Source organism: Spermophilus citellus (genome assembly GCF_964194105.1).
Source record: "Spermophilus citellus genome assembly, chromosome: 15".
Classification (NCBI taxonomy): Eukaryota; Metazoa; Chordata; class Mammalia; order Rodentia; family Sciuridae; genus Spermophilus; species Spermophilus citellus.
Window position 1 is genome coordinate 43,551,825 of NC_138195.1, and position 20,194 is coordinate 43,572,018.

A 20,194-nucleotide genomic window follows, 5' to 3' on the forward strand; every position below is an offset into this window, starting at 1 on the left:
ATGTTGATGCAAAAAGAATTCCTACCCCTTCACATTCCCATGTGAATAAATCATTGGCTGTCTATTCTCGATGTTTCTCCATTAATATGCAAACAGAAATGGATTCGTAATATATTAATAGTGGAGACCCTGCTTATAAATGGAACCGTAGGTTCCAAAGAGGTGCACGTCACACTAGTCAACACTGTCCTTTCAATATCTAGGACTGGCTCACATAAGCCAGTCTCTTGGCATTTTGTTTCTCTTTCCCATTTAGCTGTGGCCTTTTTTTCCCTGGAGCCAGGAAGCCACGTCCTGAACGGAAAGTCCTGAATGGAAAGTCAGGGAGGCGACAGGTCCTCCTAGGGTTTCTCTTGCCCTCTATATATTTGGTGGTATAGGGGATTGAACCCAGGGCCCTGCACATGCTAGGCAGGCGCTCTGCCACTAAGCTACATCTCCAGCCCTTTTTGATTTTGAGATAGGGTCTCACTAAATTGCTGAGGGTCTCACTAAGTTGCCCAGGCTGGCCTGGAACCTGTGATGGTCCTGTCTTAGTTTCCCAAGTAGCTGGGATTGAAGGCATGCGCCACCAGCCCACAGGGGCACTTAACCACAGAACCACCTCCCCAGTCTTTTTTTTTTTTTTTTTGTATTTTATTTAGGGACAGGGTCTCACTGAGTTGCTTAGGGCCTCACTAAGTTGCTGAGGCTGGCTTTGAACTCACAATCCTCCTGCCTCAGCCTTCTGAATCACTAGTGCCACCACTCCTGGCTCGGCTCTTTCCTGCTTTATTGTTTTTTGTTTGTTTGTTTGTTTTTTTCTTGGTAATGGGGATTGAACTCAGGGGCACTTGACCACTGAGCCCCCTCCCCAGCCCTATTTTGTATTTAGAGGCAGGGTCTCACTGAGTTGCTCAGTGCCTTGCTTTTGCTGAGGCTGGCTTTGAACCCACGATCCTCCTGCCTCAGCCTCCTGAGCCACTGATTACAGGCCACTGTGCCTGGCCTCTTGCTTTCTTTTTAAGTAGGGTCTGGCTACAAAGTCGACTTCCAGTTAGGCTTGCTTGGTGTGTGGCACTGCAGTACCTGCTGGCCACTTGTTTTATTCTGGTGTGAGCTGGAGACTGTGGGCCCTTTTTTTTCCTCCTCTGTGGTTGCCCCGAGAGAAATCCATCCTGGGGGTAAACAGGAGAAGAGCAGAATGGACTCTCACCCGGGTGAGCTCGACAAGGCCACTGCTGTCCTCCTTGGAGCATCCCCCAGCGGCCTGGGGCGTTCCAGGCTCCCGACTCTCTTCCCATTGTCCACTCTCATTTGCAGGCCATCCTGATCACCTGGACGAAGCGGTTTAAAGCCAGTGGTGTGGAGGGGGCAGATGTCGTCAAGCTGCTGAACAAAGCCATCAAAAAGCGAGGGGTAATTTCTCTCAGGCTGCACAGAAGGGAGGAGGGGAGCCGGGTCCTAAAGCTGACTAAAGCCCTCTCTTGGGGGCCGTAGTGCCGGAACCCGAGCAGGGCCAGGTGAGGGCCCAGGAGTGTTTAGGGCCAGACTCTCAAAGATACCAGGGCTGGGGCCAGGACATCACCTCCCAAGGGGAGTGTGGGCTGAGGGAGCCACAGCCTAGCCTGCGGGCTGGAGCAGAGACCGAGGAGCTGACCTTCTCGTAGGCACGGGATCTCCTGCTTCCTGCAGTGGTTTGTGGAAGAACGTGACTCCGTGAGTAAAATCCACTCCCCAAAGGATCCTAAGCCAGATAATTAAGGGGACCGGGCAGTTTCCGTAAGGTAATCACAGTTCTCTAATCCAATTAGTTTGAGTCCTGGCAGCAACATAGCCAGCACCACCCCCCAGAGCTGGGGAGATTCTGAGAACCGGTGCGCTCTCGCCAAGCTCTCTGGGGGGGGTGATCCCTGCCCCCATGTGGGTGTGGACACCAACACCCCGCTATCCTTCCCCAGGACTATGACGCGAACATTGTGGCTGTGGTGAACGACACGGTGGGGACCATGATGACCTGTGGCTATGACGACCAGCAGTGTGAAGTCGGCCTGATCATTGGTAACAAGCCCCGGTTGCTCAGTCCAGCTTTTAGCTGATGATTTGAGGCTCCGCCTTCCAGCTCCCCTGTGACTACAGCTCCCACGTTGTCTCCCAGGCACGGGTACCAACGCTTGCTACATGGAGGAACTGAGGCACATTGATCTGGTGGAAGGAGACGAGGGGAGGATGTGCATCAACACTGAATGGGGAGCCTTTGGGGACGATGGATCACTGGAAGACATCCGGACCGAATTTGACAGAGAGTTAGACCGAGGGTCCCTCAACCCTGGAAAACAGCTGTGAGTTTTTGACCTTCTCCTCTAGCTCCCTACATGACCTTAGGGACACTTAACAAAACCCCGGGGGTGGGGTGGAAGATGGAAGGGTGCAAAGCCAGGTGATCCCAGATGCAAAAGCCCATCAGATGTGCATGATTTTTGGCTCCTTATTTGGATAGAGGCGCAGCTGTGGAGTCAGTAGCTTTCAAAGCAGTTCTTAGATATTATTCTCTTTGTTTAATTACATGATAATTGTGTCCTTGTGAAACATTTTGAAAATTAAAAGCACAGAAGCATCAGTATAAAGATACGGTTGAAAGTCATTCCTGTGTGCTGCAGTTGCTGGTCTGCTGCTCAGGAGGAGGGGAACCTCATCATACGTGGGGCCTCAGTCGAGCAAGGGAGAGGGAGCGTGCATTTGTCAATATTGTCAGCACATATTCACGGAGCACTTTGTGCTGAGCTCTGTGCTAGACTCCAGGGATCCAAAACAGTACCTTTCCTCCCAGGACTTACCATCCCGATGGGAAGGTGGGTCACATCGAGCCACACAAGTCACACAGACCTTAGGAGAAACCCGTGTCAAGCACAGGAGGGAGGATCAGAGTCCATACAACATCCAACTTACAGGCGGGTGGATTTTGGCCTGGCGAGTTCCTGGCATCATTCAGGCTCGAGTGGATGTCGCTTTCTCTGAGCCACTTTTTTCCTGAAGTGCATGCGCATATTTCTCTGTGATGCAAGCACGCCGCCAGCCCTCTGAGTTAGCCTAGCCTCTGGTAGCCTTGTCCTGGGCTTGGTTTCTGTCAGCCTGCAGAGAGGCGCTCGCAGACCCTGTACACCTGATGGCCCTCACCCTGATGCCAGACAGAAACAGGGGTTGACTGAAACCCGTCACCTGACAGATCTCCATGCGCCCAGCTAAACAATTGGTCTTTCCACCCGAATTAATGGAATTGCATAATCATGGGTGGCAGCTCTCCCCCCACCGTGGGGGATGGGGAGTGGAGGAACCAGGTTCTCAGTGAGAGGCTGTCCAGATTCTTAGACCCAGAGATGAGCTTCTGCTTTGCGGTTACCAGCTTGGGGATAAGGGACTCTAGTTCCAAAGCTTTGACAGGCAACAATTTTGGGGGGTTCCCTCCCCAACCATGAACCTGACTCCTAGTCCTAAAACCTGACCCCAGCTAACATGAAGTTATTGCCAGTGCCTGTGGACGCTTCTCCAAAGATCCCAGATGTGCTTGATTACAGGGTTGCCTTGGGCACCTCTGAGTGGTCTGTGACATACGGCATCTGTATCCTGATGTATCCCTAACGTCCCCCAGTCTCCACAGTCTCAATCACATGTGACCTCAGGGGCTTCAGATAAGGGGTTATGTGCTGTAGCTTCTATCAGCCACTTACTCAGATATCTCCCTTCTCAGCAGTGTGGACAGGCAGGTCACTGTGGTTGCTGAGCAGATGTGGTCTAGGCCCTTGTCTGTATCCTTAGCCCAGTGTGGGAACCCTGCCTGGCTTGCCTGTAAACCTGGATTTCGCTGCCATATTGGTTTTTTTTTGTTTTTTGGTTTTTTTTTGGTACTTGAGATTGAACCTGGGAGCACTTAACCACTGAGCCACATCTCCACCTCTTTTTTGTATTTCATTTAGAGACAGGGTCTCACTTAGTTGCTGAGGCTGGCTCTCGATCCTCCTGCCTCAGCCTCCTGAGCCACTGAGATGACAGGCGTGTGTGACTGTGCCCGCCTCCCTTCTTTCATCTTCAACCCTCTCCTTCCCTCCAGATTCCTTGGGTTTCTTGTTCTGTTGTCTGTGTTGCCTCTGGAATCCCCAATCCCATCTCCCTCTGATTCCTATCGTCTCCTTCAGGGTGCGAGGAGAGCCTTTGCCCCATACAGCAGCCAGCGCCTTGGCCACAGCGGCCGACTCGGGCTGGAGAGGGAGCCCTGTGGCCTGGGTGGTGGTGGAATAACCGCACAGGTTCCCGGCCCCACGCCCTCTTTTTCTTCTTATTCTGCCCCAGCCGTAGAATCTCTACCTGGCCATGGGCCTCTCCCTCCTTTTCCTTCCCCAGGCTGACCGCTGGGGCCAGTTGCTGTGCACGTCCTCACTCCTGACCCCGACCCCATCTCAGCCCTGCCTGGGCCCACCAGCAAGCATGGTGCTGCTCCTCGATGCTGGGCCCTGGCCATCGGGGTCTGTGTGCTGAGAGGCAGATTTCACTTGGGCAGAAGGGACACACGGCCGGGGAGAGCCGCTGGCTCCACCAGCCTTTGGCTTGTGCAGAAAGGGGCTCTTGGGAGGTGCCATGGTTTGTTCTGTTGCTCCACAGCTTTCTAAAGACTGAGAAAGGATAGACCTGGCCCTGGCTCCATCTGGAATAGGGTTATCAGTGCTGCATTTGTGAAGGACCATTGGGTGGGACAGGAGCAGATCTTTGTGGGTGTCTCCAGAAGGCAGAGGAAGAAGCGGTGATGGGGTACCAGGAGCCTGACATTAGCTCATCCTGAGGGGGAAACTTCTCCTTTTGTCACACTGCCCAGTGGTGGACGGGCTACCTAGGAAGTGACTGGAGGAAGACAAGCAGAAGCTGGGTGAGGGATGAGGCTAGGTAGCCCTGCCGTGACAGTACTAGCTAACATTGAACGGCACTGTCCATGAGACAGACAGACAGACTGCACAGTGGTTAGAGCAGAGCTTCTGGTGTTCCGTTTAGCTGGGTTCAACATATGGGTTTGCCACTGTTAGCTCTGTCCATGGGCGAGGTTTATAACCTTTGCTTCTCAGTTTTTCCATCTGTGAAGTGGGTATAATGCCAGTGTCTACTTTGTAGGATGGTCATGAGGATAAAATAAGTTAATATATTTAAAGAGCTGAGAAAAGTACCAGAAACATAGGAAGGTCATAAGAATTCATTATTGGACACCATAGTGTTTGACCTATATTAACCCACATCCTCTGTATAATCTGGTAAGAGGCCTGTTATTGTCCCCATTACAAAAGCGAGGAGACCGAGGTCCAGAGCCATGAGGAGCCCAGTGGAAATGGAGGCAGGGCTGAGCCTGGGTAGTCAGGCTCTGCCTGGCTCCTTCCAGCTTGGTCCTCCACCGGGGCTGGTTCCCACAGGTGCCTGGGGTGGCAGCTGGGCAGCTAGGACCCAGAAGGATGCTCCTTCCAGGGCGGTGGCTGGGCCGTCCTGTCTGGTCCTGCAGGAGCAGGAACAATGGGGACTCTGTCTCTGAAGAGGCTCTGTGCTTGCTGACAGACGGCTGCGGGCTCAGGTCCTCACAGCATCTGGGCTTCCATGCCCGGCTCTGACTGGAACAGATTGTTTTGCTGTGTCACTGTCAGCTCTGGGGATGCCAGCCCTGAGAGGGGAGGCCAGCTCTCTCACGGGGGCCTGCCTCTTTGATCGGCCCTCCTCAGGGTTTCCTCCTGGCCCCTGGTCAGCCAGGATCGGGGCTGAATCTGGCTCAGATACAACATGAAGCCCCTGTTCCCTGGGTCTGGCCTGGGCCTGTCTCAGTTGTGTGTTGGCTTCAGTCTTAGGCTCAGCCGGGCCAGGGCTCCCTGCAGCGCTGAGCAGGGGGGAGAGGCTGCTGCAGTAACAGGGCTGCACCTCACGCCCCCCCAGGAGAGGGAGTGGCTCGCTTGATTCAGCTGGAGCAGGACATGGAGCTCACTGGCTTTCAGCCTCTCAGACCCCATCCCTGCAGCTTAGGGTGAGGTCTTTTGGGGCAGTTGGGGGGTGACTTTCTCCAAGCGCAGAGGGTACCAAGGAGAGGTGATCAGCAAATGTCCCAGCAGCAGCCCAATGAGGTGAATGCTTCCTTGACACCCCCTTCCCACAGGAGGGCCCCTGATAGAGCAATGGAGGTCAAAGCTCTCTAAAAAACACAGCAGGCCTGGGTGTGGTAGCACACCGTAATCCCAGTGGCTAGGGTGGAGGGGATGAGGCAGGAGGATTGTGAGTTCAAAGCCAGCCTCAGCAACTTAGTGAGGCCTTAAGCAACTCAGCAAGACCCTGTCTCTAAATAAAAATAATATAAAGGGCTGGGGATGTGGCTCAGGGATTAAGCACCCCTGAGTTCAATGCCCAGTACCAAAAAATTAAAAATAAAAAGCATAGCAGGCCTATAATCTCAGGGATAATCTCTAGGGAGGCTGAGGCAGGAGGATCACAAGTTTGAGGCCATCTTCAGAAACTTAGTGAGATGCTGTCTCAAAATGAAAAATAGAAAGGTCTGGGCGTGTGGCTCTGTGGCAGCGCACTCCTGCATTCATCCCCAGTACCTCAAAACAAAGCAACAGAACACGGCTGACAGTTTGTGAGGGATGATCGAAGTCCACCTGCTTGTCTGGGGCCTTCTCATTTGTCATTGCCAATCTACGACCTAGCATTCCCCTGCCTCCACGCTGCCTCCTCCTGCCGGTCTCTTCTCCCTGGCACAGGCATGGGGGTGACTCGCCCCTGCTGGAGTCTTCTTCCCAGGGAGATTGGGAGCTTGTGAGTGGTGACACTCCTTTTGTGTCTGTCCCCTTCCTCACATGCTGCCCCAGGGTTGGGTGTGGAGGAAGGACTGACGGTGCCCATGTGCTCTCTCCTGCAGGTTTGAGAAGATGGTCAGTGGCATGTACTTGGGGGAGCTGGTCCGACTGATCCTGGTCAAGATGGCCAAGGAGGGCCTCTTGTTTGAAGGGCGGATCACCCCAGAGCTGCTCACCAGGGGCAAGTTTAACACCAGTGACGTGTCCGCCATCGAAAAGTAGGTGCCACGCGGAGGCTTTTCTGGGGATAGAGGGGACAGAGAAGGGAGATAGGGCCCTTCCCATCGTGGCCGGTCCATGATTAAAGAAGCACCTAGTTAGCAGCCAGTGCTTCCTGGGGGGTTTTCCCTTCCAGTTAGGAAAGCGACCCCCCCAACCCACCTCCCCCTTCTCTCCTCCCCCTCTCACATACATGCAGCCTCAAGGCAAGATTAGAACTGAGGACGCTCCTGACTCCTGTGTTGAGTGACAGTTGACCAAGCCCAGGCCTGGGTTCTTGGAGCTCCCTGTAGATATGTCCTGACCTCCTTCAGACTACGTTCCAGGGAACCCTAGAGACCTCAAGATGATACTTGGATAATTCCAGGGCCAGTAGGTTTGAGAAATATAGTACATTTATCCTCCTTTTAGAGATTTACAATATTTATTAGCCTGTTTAAAAAAAAAAAAAAAAGAACCTTGTTCCCTTTGGTGAACTCATTCATTTAGTTAGCTTTCCATCCCTGTGACCAAAACATCTGACAAGAATAACTCAGAGGAGGGAAAGTTTATTCGGGGCTCAAGGTTTGGGGTCTCGTCCACAGACAGTCAACTCCAGGGCTCTGGGCCCAAGTGAGGCAGCACGTCCCGGGGAGGGGCCCAGCAGAGGAAAGCCACCCAGCTCGTGGTGGGGGTCAGGAAGCAGAGAGAGATGGGGGGAGAGAGACAGAGAGAAGGGGCCTCAGGGAAGGTGCATCCTTCCAGGGGCGCCCCCAGTCACCCGCCTTCTGTAGCCATGCCCCACCTCCTGCAGTACCACCCACTCAGTGCAGTCAAACTCAGGTGGACTGATCAGATTGCAGCTCCGTGATGAATCGTTTTACCTCTGAATATTCCTGCATTCACAGGAGCTCTGGGGGGACACCTCCTATCTCAGCCATAATACTCATTATTTCCTAAACTTCTTTTGTGCCTCAAATCCCTCCCCACCCCCACACACGTTCAGGGAACATTTTGTTAACAGCCAGAAATGTGCCCTGAAACAAGTTTGAGAAACAGTCATTTAACAGATGAGATTGGGTAGATTGACAAGGGACAACCTCATCGCTTGCCTTTGGCATCCCCAAAGAAACCGGGAGTCCACTGTCTTCAGTCTTAGTCCCCGGCCTTCACTCTGAGAGGGACGTAGGTAGGCTTGATCCCGGTGCTCTTGTGGCTGGCTTCCGTGTGCCCCTAGGTTCAGGAGGTGTCCCGTGGCTTCCTGGGGCCACTTACATAAAGACAAGGCCAGCGTGCCGCCATCCTCAGTGCCAGGAGTGCTGGTGCATCCCCACAGGAAGGAGTCATTTCCCCCGCCCCCTCTGTGGTCCTGGGAACTCCCACGCACATCAGCTTCTGTGTGGTTGGAGCAGAAGCAGGTTTTCTGGGCATGAGTAAATCTGTGCCCTGGAATTTGTCCTAGTGTCGTCCTCCTTCAGGAGCCGTTAGTGCAGGGGTGCATCAGGCAGGGAACCCTGCTGCTGAGTTTCCAGCCATCTCTCTTTGCAAGTCTCCTGGGTGCCTGAGAACAGAGGGGTCTGGGGGAGGGTCCAGTAGGAGCAGGGCAGCGGCTTGACTCAGTCCTGTGTGAAGTCAGGAAATACCTGCCTTCTTCTTGGTCTGCTTCTAGCTCTTTACATAGCAAGGATCATAAAATGCACTTGACCTAGCCCCAGAAAGCATGTCTACATTTTAATGAAGGCTTTCTCCACAAAACACCCTATAAGCATGGATGTTAGATGCCTTCTTTCGAAAAATCAATACAATGTCACTAGTTCCGACTCACCATTGGGCTGGAGTTAAGACTCCTACTGAAAAGCATTTTTAAAAGAAGTTAAAGGCATAACAATCAAAACAGGAATAAAATTGTCATCATTTGCCAGTGATAAATGTCTTTGTGGAGAATTCTCCTCAAAGTCTGTAGGGAAGTGAATAATATCTGGAGATAATATTAGAAAAGTCCATTATGTTTGTCTATTCACAATAATTAAAGTGTGTCTATATGTTTTTGAAATAAACTTCTCATTTTGGAATAATTTTAGATTTGGGGAAAATCTGCAAAGGTAGCACCAGGGCTCCTTCCTGCACATTCCTCTTCCGTGTCCCCCGATGTTAACCTGTTAGATCACTGTGTCGTTAAAGGGCGGTGTACTTGTGTGTGTAATTTTCAGAGACCAGGTACGATAACAGCAAAACTGTAAAGTCCCTCTGAATGAATCTCACAAAAACTACACAAGACATGCACGTGGGAGATTAAAATTTTGACAGAAAAACCCCAGGAAGGGTAAGAAGCAGCTCACAGACCCCATGAGCAGCCTTGTCCCCCAGGCCTCCCCTGGTCCTGGGCTTGGGCAGAAGCAGCTGTGGCCCTCCCTGCTCATGCGCTCCCCTCCACACTTGGCACCAGAACCCAGCCGAACAGTTGTCCCTGCCATCAGCAGGTGTGTGTTGGGGAGTTGCTTCCTCCCTGGGCTCTTGGAGGTGTTGGACCTCCCGGTCCCACAGTTTGCACACCCGGTGAGTCAGGGTCAGCCTGGAGGCCCCGTGCTCTGCGCTGCCTGGCTGGTCCCTTACTCACCAGCTCTGGGCTCCAACCTCACAGGAATAAGGAAGGCCTCCACAATGCCAAAGAAATCCTCACCCGCCTGGGAGTGGAGCCATCTGACGACGACTGTGTCTCGGTCCAGCACGTGTGCACCATTGTGTCCTTCCGCTCTGCCAACCTGGTGGCTGCCACACTGGGTGCCATCTTGAACCGCCTGCGTGATAACAAGGGGACCCCCAGGCTGCGGACCACGGTTGGTGTGGATGGCTCTCTGTACAAGACGCACCCACAGTGAGTCTGCCTTTGCTGTACTTGTCTCTCAGAGTTTTGCAGCCAATGAAAGGTTTTTTGTTTTGTTTTGTTTTGCAGACAAGACATGTCTGGTTCTGGGCAAAGAGGCTAAATTTGCCCTTTGGGGAGGCTCGGCCTCGGTGGATTCTCTCTGGTGTTACCTCAAACGCCATTGGTATCTTTCCTTATCTCTAGCTGCAGGGGCGCTGGGCGGAATGTGTCTGTAGCTCATCTGCATTTCATCAGGAGGAACTTCATCCTTCTTGTAGTTTAGGTTGTAGGTACACCACCCATATTCTTGTTTCAGAAACTCCTGATAAAATTCCCCAGCTCCTTGGCCATTCCTTTTTTAAGTGGGGAACTTGTCACTTGAGACCAGAGGGATAGTAAGTAAGTGGTCCCCACTGATACTTGCTGCTTTCTTGTCTGTTGGCTGCCTTGGCCCGTCTCCAATCCCTGGCCAACCTTAGCTTCCAGAGCCTACTAGGCCACTAAGGACATGACTTGAGCCAGGCGTGGTGGTGCACGCTTATAATCCCAACGACTCAGGAGGCCGAGGCAGGAGGATCTCAAGTTTAAAGCCAGGCCTCAGCAATTTAGCAAGACTCTAAACAATTTAATGAAACTCGGTCTCCAAAAATAATAAATAAATGAATAAATAAATAAATGAATAAAAGGGCTGGGGATGTGGCTCAGTGGTTAAGCACCCCTGGGTTCTATCCCTGGTAGCAAAGACAAATTTTAATTATTTGTTTGAAAAGTTTTAAGAACGGACTGCCTGTGGCATGGGTTTTGTATGCAGGACCTCAGGTAGTTTCCCTCTGTGCATGTATTTCACACAAAGTGATACTGTATCAGATACTGTGCCTTCACATGGTGCTGGTGAGCCTTGGCCCTGAACTCCTGGGCTCCAGTGATTCTCCTGCCTCGGCTTCTTGAGTTCCCGGGATTAGAGGCACACACCAGCGTACCAGCTTTTTCTTTAGAATTTCTTGGCTAATTTTTGGACAAGAGACCAGGCATGGTGGCACTTGCCTGTAATCCCAGCAGCTTGGGAGGCTGAGGCAGGAGGATCACAAGTTCAAAGTCAGCCTCAGCAATTTAGTGAGGCCCTAAGCAACTTAGCGAGACCCTGTCTCAAAATAAAAAATAAAAGGGGTTGGGGATGTGGTTCAATGTTAAGTGCCCCTGGGTTTAATTCCCAGTACCCCCCACCCCACCCCTGAAAAAAATTTTCTGGACAAGATTTGCAACATCACATTATTTTTACTGTGATAAAAGGTATATAACATCAAATATATCATTTAATCATCTTGAAACATGCGGCATGTTTCATGAGTTCATTCTTTTTTTTTTTTTAAAGAGAGAGAGAGAGAGAGAAATTTTTAATATTTTTCAGTTTTCGGTGGACACATCTTTATTTTATTTGTATGTGGTGCTGAGGATCGAACCCAGCACCCAGCGCATGCCAGGCCAGTGTGCTACCGCTTGAGCCACATCCCCAGCCCATGTGTTCATTCTTATTGTGCAACGATCACCGTGAGCTGTATCCAGAAACGTTTTTCCATCTGCAACTTCACATTTTAAACAATGACTTTAATTCGGTTTTTGCACTGTTTCTCATTTCAGAAGTAATATTTACTCAGGATGGAAATTTGAGATAGTTTAAAAAGTTGCAAAAAGAATAGAAGCCCTTCTACTTCTCATCCGTTGGAGTCGACTACTGTTAATATTTTGGGAAACCTTTTTTCCTCTTCCCCTTGGCAGCAGCCTCCACACTGCAGAGCACAAGTTCTGTGTCTTACGCCATCCTGTCCTCAAGATCTTTTCCAGCCACTAAGAATGTCCAGGATTTGGGAGTGGGGATGGAGGGAAAGAAAGAACCCAAGTGAAAATAAAAAAAACAAGAGTAATTATTTATTTTGAGTCCTTCCTCAGTGCCAGTAACTCACGTAAGCATGTTGATTACCTTATTCAGTTTCCAACAGAACACTGTCACACAGACACTGATCCGCATTTACTCCAAGGTCAAGTTACTAGCTCAAGGTCACTTATGCGGACATGGTAGTGCTCACCCTTGTTTTCAGATCTGACTTTGAAGCACGGTGCTTTGAGTAGCAAGGTGGTCTCCTTGACATGGTGGAGGACAACATCTCTGGACTTTGAATTTTTTGTATTCATTACTTATAAAATAATGAGGATCTTTTTATGGGTAATTGTGGGCAATTTTGTTTTTCTTTTTTTGCACAGATGATTAAACCCAGGGTATAGCACGTGTTAGGCAAGTGCTGACCTACAGCCCTGATCCTTTTTATTTTTCATTTTGAGACAGGGTCTGGCCAAGTTGCTGAGGCTGGTCTTCAAGTTGTGATCCTCCTGCCTCAGCCTCCCAAGTAGCTGAGATTAAAAATATACACCACCAAACCTGGCTATTTTTCCGTTTTCCTTGTCTGCATTTGCTTTTTTTTTCTAAAGTGGTTGTATAGGACTTGTGTAATGAAAAAAAACAAGTGTAGAAATGGAACTAGAGTGTGGTGAAAGAAAGGGGTACCAAGCTGGGCACAGTGATGTACCCCTGTAATCCCAGAGGCTCGGGAGGCTGAGACAGGAGATTAGCGAGTTCAAAGCCAGCCTCAGCAATTTAACAAGGTACTAAGCAACTCAGTGAGACCCTGTCTCTAAATAAAATACAAAATAGGGCTGTTGATGTGGCTCAGTGGTTAAGCGTCCCTGAGTTCCATCCCTGGTACCCCACTCCATAAAAAAAGAAAGAAAAAGAAAAGGGGTACCAGAGGACTGGGGATATAGCTCAGTTGGTAGAGTGCTTGCCTCACATGCACAAGGCCTTGGGTTCAATCCCCAGCACCACAAGAGGCCCCTGACCGGTGGCTCAGTCCAGCCATCGCGGCGCGCCCACTCCACTTTCTTCACCAGGTATTCTCGGCGTTTCCACAAGACCCTGAGGCGCCTGGTGCCCGACTCCGATGTTCGTTTCCTCCTCTCGGAGAGCGGCAGTGGCAAGGGGGCCGCCATGGTGACCGCCGTGGCCTACCGCTTGGCTGAGCAGCACCGGCAGATAGAGGAGACCCTCGCCCACTTTCGCCTCACCAAGGAGATGCTGCTGGAGGTGAAGAGGAGGATGCGGACCGAGATGGAGATGGGGCTGAGGAAGCAGACAAATGACAAGGCTGTGGTCAAGATGCTCCCCTCCTTTGTCCGGAGCACCCCAGATGGGACCGGTGAGGGCCTGTTGGGACTGCCAGGTCCTCCTGCTCATGACAGTGACCCCGTCACTGCAGAGCTGGGAGGGGGTGGATCCTCCAGTGGATGCGTTTGCACTAGTGATGCCCGATCTGGCAGGAGAGGGAAGCTCCTTCCGACTCTTCTCCGTGTTTACCACTGACTTGTCGTATGTGTGTGGCTCAGGGCCGCTAAATCCCTCTGGCCCAACCTCCTGGTCCAGCACTGTCTCTAAAGCCGTGTTAGAATTAGGGAGCTGGTTTCACCGTAGAAGGAAGATGGGCCCTGAGGTTGTTCTAGGTTGGCTCACAAACATGGCAAAGCGTCGGAAGAATCAACACACAGTGCTGCCTTCTTCAATCCCGGCAGGGTGTGTGTGAAGGAGGCAGGGGCCCTGAGCTTGTCACATCTAGGCAGATGGAAGAACACCATCCAGTGCCCAATGCCACCTCCATGATTCTTATTGGAGCTGAGCTTTGTGCAGAATCTGAAGAGCTTTGGGGTGGATCCTCGGAATAATGCGTGTTTGTGATATGAATATCTTCTGTGTAAGTTACTTATTTGCACTAATGATGCATGATTGGCCAGAGCAGGACACTTAGTGGCATAAACGAGCAAGCATTCATTGTTGCTCACGAGTCTCTGTGTCAGCGGGATGGTTCTGCTTCTCTGGTCCAGGCTTGGCTGATCTCTGCTGGACTCGTTCCTGAGCTGCAGTCAGCTGGACGGTCAGCTGGGAGGGTGACCTGCTGGGGTGCAGGGTGCTTGGCTACGTGGGTCACCCTCCAGCAGGCTACTTACTGGGCTTGGGCTCTTCAGTGGCAGCAGCAGGATCCACCTGGAGACAGAAAATGACTTCAAAGCCTCTTGGAGGCTGAGGTCAGGACCTGGCTTAGCAGTGCTTCTGCCGTATTCGTTGGACCCACGATCCAAGGGGAGGAGAAACAGACCCCCATCTTTTGGTGGGAAGGATAGTGGCTACTTCTGCAAGCACTCCACACGTTGACATGAATTATTCATTTTTGTATGAAGTTCCCTAAAATCAGGGCATCGGTGCGAGTCTTTTTAATAGGGTTTGTGAAGTTTGTTTGTTATTGTGACAGGCAGTTCGCTCCTGGGGCCTTTTGTCCTTGCAGTGTGACTCGGTGGCTGTGGACAGTGATTTAGTATCCACCCCTCCTCAGAGCCCACGCTGTGTACTGGTCCGGTGGTTCCAGCTTCGCGCCCCCCCCCCGCCCCGTGTGCAGCCTGGAGACCCTCCTCTTGCAATTCTGGAGTCTAGGGCTTGCCAGCTGCCCAGAGGCACGTAGCAGTTTGTGGCATTCTTTGTGTTCTTTACTCTTAACAGAGCATGGTGACTTCTTGGCCCTGGATCTTGGAGGAACGAATTTCCGTGTCCTGCTGGTGAAAATTCGTAGTGGGAAAAAGAGAACAGTGGAAATGCACAATAAAATCTATGCCATTCCCCTTGAGATCATGCAGGGCACTGGGGAAGAGGTGAGTCGGATCTGCTTTTTCATGTCCGTAGTGTGTGCACGGCACACACAGGCCTGGAGGTGCCGGTGGTCTCGTGAGGACCAACACCTGCCAGCAGGGATGCCCCCAGCTGTACATTTCTTCCCTTGTGGCCCAAAAGCACTGGGTATTTTCAGCCTTGCCTGGTCCACAGTGCTCTGGTGGCTGGTGGATCCTGGAGAAAGGGGCTTACTCTGCATGTGCCTCTGTGTGCATGCGTGTGTGTACACGTGCCTGTGTGCCTACGTGCCTGTGTGCCTCTGTGTGTGTGCTGAAAGTATGAAACCAGAGAGAGCCTGGGTGATCCCTTCTTGTCCCCTACAGCTGTTTGACCACATCGTCTCCTGCATCTCTGACTTCCTGGACTACATGGGGATCAAAGGCCCCCGGATGCCTCTGGGCTTCACCTTCTCATTTCCTTGCAAGCAGACGAGTCTGGATGCGGTGAGTCTCTTCCTTTGGAACAATGATGGCACCTGCGTGGCCACAGTGGGCTGGCCCTGGAGGCCTTCTCCAGGCTCCGTTGTCACCCCTACGTGTCTGCTTTTGGCTTCCATGGCCCGGAGAGTGTACCCAGGCTTTATTCTACCCACCCCAGAGCATCCTGAGCCCTCCTCTCCTCTGGCATTATTGACAGCAATCTCCTCTTCTGTGAAGCCTTTGGGGCCTCCAGGCACCAAGAACCTCCTCACCCTCTTCTGTGTTCCCTGGAGTGTCACCTGGATGGTGGCTTAATACATGCTCATTTGATAGATGAGATGAAACAGGGCCCAGGACGGGCTGAGGACTAAGCTCTGAGCACAGAGCTGAGGGTTCCTGTTCCTGTCCTCAGGGAGCTCACTGCACCAAGGGATCCACCTTTCCGCTTGCATCCAGCACCCGTGCAGGCGGGGTGGCGTGGCTGGGTGCATGCGGGCACAGGGAGTGGTTGCGCCCTCACCCAGGCAGGACTGAGCCTGTTTCTTGGAAGAGTTGTTATTCTCTTGTATCCAAACAAGTCGGGCATTGCAAATGGGGGCGTGGCCAGGGAGGGGGCTGCGGGCCAGGGTTTGAGGCATGATTGGCAGTGCTGGGAGAGCCAGGGAGGGTGACGAAATGCCGTCCTGCACTGTGACTTTGGCGCTGGCTCCTCCTAATTTAGAGCTGAGCAGTTGGATCTATATAAATGTGTGTTGTTGTTTTTGCAGTTTTTAAAGCCTTAATGATTTTTCTCCAAGCAGTTTGCTTCCACTATCACCTTATATTCCTCATAGTGACTTTGCCTCTGTGGCTTTTTTCCCCCCAGCAAGTGTGCAACTTCCACCCAATGAAGCTGAGGTTTACTTGAGCTAGTACAGGAGTTATTAAGATTATGCCTTCTTTCAGTTAGGTAGTCAGTAAATTCCTCAGGGGAGCTAGTGGGTCATGCCATGGCAGCCACCAGGCTAAGAACCTGTGTAAGAATTGTCCAGTATGGCCATTTTTTTTTTTCCTTTCTGTGTGATACTGGGGATTGAACCCAGGGCCTGGTGTTCTACACCCCCTATCCCAGTATTGCCATTTTCCTAGGGACTTGGACATAGCCATTAACTCTATGTGCTTCAGTTTCTCCAACTGCAAAGAGGGCATTTTTAAAGCTGCCAGCTGCCGAGCACCATGGTGTATGCTCTAATCCAGCAGCTCAGGAGGCTGGGACAGGAGGATCAGGAGTTCAAAGTCAGCCTCGGCAGCTTAGTGAGGCCCTGAGCAATTCAGTGAGACCCTGTCTCTAAATAAAATACAAAAAGAGAGCTGGGGATGTGGCTCAGTGGTTAAGTGCCCCTGAGTTCAATCCCTGGTACCAAAAAAATTTTAAAAAGCAGACAGCTGTGTGTGCAGTAGGTGGGGGTGGGGAGCCTGAAGGGGAAGGGACATTCTCTTGGCTTGGCACTCGGATGCTTGGACATTGTCTGGGTGGGAGTCCTCAGCAGATGTTGACTTGGGAGGGAGGAGGGTGTGAAACTTTGTCTTCTGCCCAGAAGGGTAAATGGCCTAACTCTCCTCCTGGTGCCTCTCACATTTCAGGGAATCCTGATCACCTGGACAAAGGGTTTTAAGGCAACTGACTGTGTGGGTCACAATGTAGCCACTTTACTAAGGGATGCGATAAAAAGGAGAGAGGTAACTATCAAAAGAACGTTTTAAAAACTCTTTTGGGGGGAGGGGGGTGGATATAAAAACTGCTTGCTTATTGTAAGCAATTTGAACAATACAGAAGTTTACGATGTGGGTAATATAAGATCCCCATTTCCTCACCCAACTGCTGCATTGAGACCAGGGTTATAAGTTTTGTGTTGTTAAGAGAGTGGTATTTTTTAAAAAATATTTTTTAGTTGTCCATGAACCTTTATTGTATTTATTGATCTGTGGTGCTGAGAATCTGAACCCAGTGCCTCACACATGCTAGGCAAGCGCTCTGCCACTGAGCCACACCCCAGCCCAGAGAGGTATTTTTTTAAAGAAAGGTGAAATCATGACTGCCATAAAGAGCTGTCTACAGTGGGGCTTGGCCTGCACTGTCACTAGGACGTGGTGTTCTATTGAACTCAGTGTCCCCGAGTACAAGACACATTAGGCACAGTCGCCCTGTTGGCCTGACGGATTTAGACAGAGTCATCCATGATCATGTCAGAACTCAGGACATAGTCATAGGATTGCCCCTGCCTCCTGACGGCACCCATTCTAGAACAAAGCCTTAGCAGTTTACTGGTTACTATGCAGCAGTGAACAAGCAGGATTGGAGCCACCCCCTCCCTAAAGCAGTGTCCCTTTTCTTTTCAAAGGAATTTGACCTGGATGTGGTGGCTATGGTCAACGACACGGTGGGCACCATGATGACATGTGCTTATGAGGAACCCAGCTGTGAGGTTGGACTTATTGTAGGTGGGTGCTCTGGGAAGCATCAATTCTTGGTCAAGGGAGAACTGGGTTTTTCTTCTCTCTGGCACCTGGACTCAGTAGCTTGGTCCTCGGTTTGGGACAATCTGTCTGTACTGTCCCTTTAGAGTTCAGTGCTGGACGAAGACCTCAGAGTTCTCTGGAGGGTTATCCCTCCCCAGGACCCCCATGGTGCTGCACATGGATTGTGATAGACCGTTAAGAACGGGGCTTTCCAGAAGAGAGAGTGCAAAGGCCCTGTGGCCTGGGTGAGCAGGGTGGGGTACCTGGCGCTGTCCTGGCTGGCAGGGCAACACTGTTGGGCTGTACGGAGGGGCTCCCAGGAAGTGCAGCAGTGGGAGTCAGACTGGAAAGGAAGCAAAAATCACTTTTTCTCCTGACAATGCTTCTAGCTGGAAAAGGCCAGAGTGGCCTCAAGTGCCATTTTACCCTCAGCAGCCACTGTTAGTGAGGGTCCTAGTCACTAAAGAAGGTTACAGAATGGTTACCTGTGAGTTCTGCAGCCTTTTCCCTTGTATTCACACCTGGCAGGGGTCTGGGCCTCAGGAGCTTAGATTTAGGCTGTGAGGAGACCATTTGTCTAGTGGATCTGTTCCTAATGTGAGAGGGCACTGGGCAGAGGCCCCTCACAGCCAGCATCTGCAGACTCAACTTGGACAGGGAGGAACGTCTCCCTGCCTTGGGTTCCATTTGCAGAGTATCTGGAGTGACCCCATTAGGCCACTCTTCTGTGCCAGGAGGACCTTTTGGCTTCTGTTGAAGTTCAGAAAAACAGGAAGCAGCCCTAGGAAAGGTGGGCGAGGGCCTGGCTCAGGGGCTTTATCTCTTCTTTCTTGAGCAAAGCTCCCTCCACCCAGCCCTTCCCTTCCTTCTGCCTGGGGACGGGCTCAGGTAGAACATGCAAAGCTAGGGTGACACAGCACATTCTCCTCTTGCAGGCTGGTCCTCACTTTCTACCTGGGAGCCAGGCCTGTCTAGTTCAGGACAGCTTGGCACCAGCCGTTTTCTTTCCTCCATCAGTTGATTGCTCAGAACCCCCGTGGGCAAGTACGTCTCCTCCACCTTCCATTTCTTGGGCTTCTCTGCTTTCTGTTTTATATGTTTTAATGAGAAGCTAAGAAAAAAAAAAAAAAAACATAGGAATCCAGTAACATCAAGAGTCTGCATGGGGGCTGGGGATGTGGCTCAAGTGGTAGCGCGCTTGCCTGGGATGCGTGCGGCCCGGGTTCAATCCTCAGCACCACATGCCAACAAAGGTGTTGTGTCCGCCAACTAAAAAATAAATATTAAAAATTCTCTCTCTCCCTCTCTCTTTAAAAAAAAAAAAAGATTAAAAAAAAAAAAGAGTCTGCAGATGCCACTCAAGTTTCTTCAGTGGGGATAAAGGTGACCTGGCACTTCTGGTTGGCCGGGGGCATATCTGAGTTCACCTAGGTCCCACCTGGGTCATAGGATCCCTACCACTTAGGAGGGGCTGAGCCCTGGGCCCCACCCCAGGCCTCCCAAGTCAGATCCGCATCATCACAGGCTCCCAGGTGATTCAAGTGCATATTGAGATACCTTTGGGAAGGACTCCTGGGTTGGTTGGTTTTTAAATTTTCAGTCCAATGACTGTTACCCAAAGCTTGGTCCTTGTTCCCAATGCCAATCCAACAATGAGGACATGATTTTAAGAAAAAAAAGGACTCCTGTCCCAAAGGCTGGGAGTCTGCCCATCATGGGGAACAGGGGGCCCCAAAGTCTGAATTACTTTGTTCCTGTGGTGGGTGTGTGCTTACGGACAGATAACTGCCTAGGATGTGGAAGAAAGGTAATCTGGTTTCCCCTGAAATTAGGGAGCAGGAGAGAGAGAAGAAGAGAAAGAAACATGTGCATTGTAAAAATAAGTTGCAGTGTCAGCACAGCAAGGGCTAATTCAGAGCATAAAGTGGAGCAGTGTTACATGTCCCCACTGTCCATTTCCATATTCCATTTCTATGGAAAAGGGGTGATGACATCTCTAAGCTGCCTCCTGCTGAGAGAGGGTAAAGTTGGGTGAAGTGACCCAAATTCTTATCAGTTAGAGCATGGACAGTTAAGGGTATTCAGCATCCGGGCAGTCCAGAGGGCCATGATGGCAGTTGATAGACAACTGGACAAGGCATACGTAGGGCAGAGATGATGCTAAGACACTAATAAACAAGACAGCAAAGCATTACTTTAACAATTAGCACAAAAGCAATTGGTATTTCAGCCAGTCTCTGAAAACCATGAAGACAGTAACTCGTAATCATATCAGTGGAAACACAGATCAAATTATCTATGTAGGAAATTGGAAGAATTTGTAGGGTCTAGGAGATCAGGCTCAAATTGACCCAGGATAAACCTGGGACTCTAGAGTCCTTTGTGATCATTATTTTTAATGAGTTCAATCTCACACTAAGACCCTTCCCTTATAGTTTTCAGCTTTACTTTTGGCAGAGCTGATACAAATATACATCTCCAGTAGGAGTCAAAGATGTTACTAAGTGTCTTCAGTCTGTGATAATCTCTGGTGGTAATATCTCATCTTATGCACAGAGATTTGACCAGCCCCAGTAGGAGTGTGCTTCGGCTGTAC

The 20,194-nt window shown here is 50.9% G+C and overlaps 1 protein-coding gene across 2 annotated transcripts in view; it reads left to right on the top strand.

The window, feature by feature from the left end:
* Positions 1-20,194, top strand: part of HK1 (hexokinase 1) — a 282,452-nt gene that overhangs the window by 40,655 nt on the left and 221,603 nt on the right. For both annotated transcript variants that reach the window (XR_014018997.1, XM_081268136.1), the window contains exons 5-14: positions 1,303-1,398; positions 1,941-2,040; positions 2,138-2,321; positions 6,914-7,069; positions 9,691-9,924; positions 12,859-13,163; positions 14,513-14,661; positions 15,004-15,123; positions 16,723-16,818; positions 17,481-17,580. Coding sequence is in view for 1 of the 2 variants with exons in the window: in XM_081268136.1 (XP_081124262.1) it covers positions 1,303-1,398; positions 1,941-2,040; positions 2,138-2,321; positions 6,914-7,069; positions 9,691-9,924; positions 12,859-13,163; positions 14,513-14,661; positions 15,004-15,123; positions 16,723-16,818; positions 17,481-17,580 (1,540 nt within the window). In the remaining variant the exon portion in view is untranslated. The remainder of the gene's footprint in view (positions 1-1,302; positions 1,399-1,940; positions 2,041-2,137; positions 2,322-6,913; positions 7,070-9,690; positions 9,925-12,858; positions 13,164-14,512; positions 14,662-15,003; positions 15,124-16,722; positions 16,819-17,480; positions 17,581-20,194) is intronic.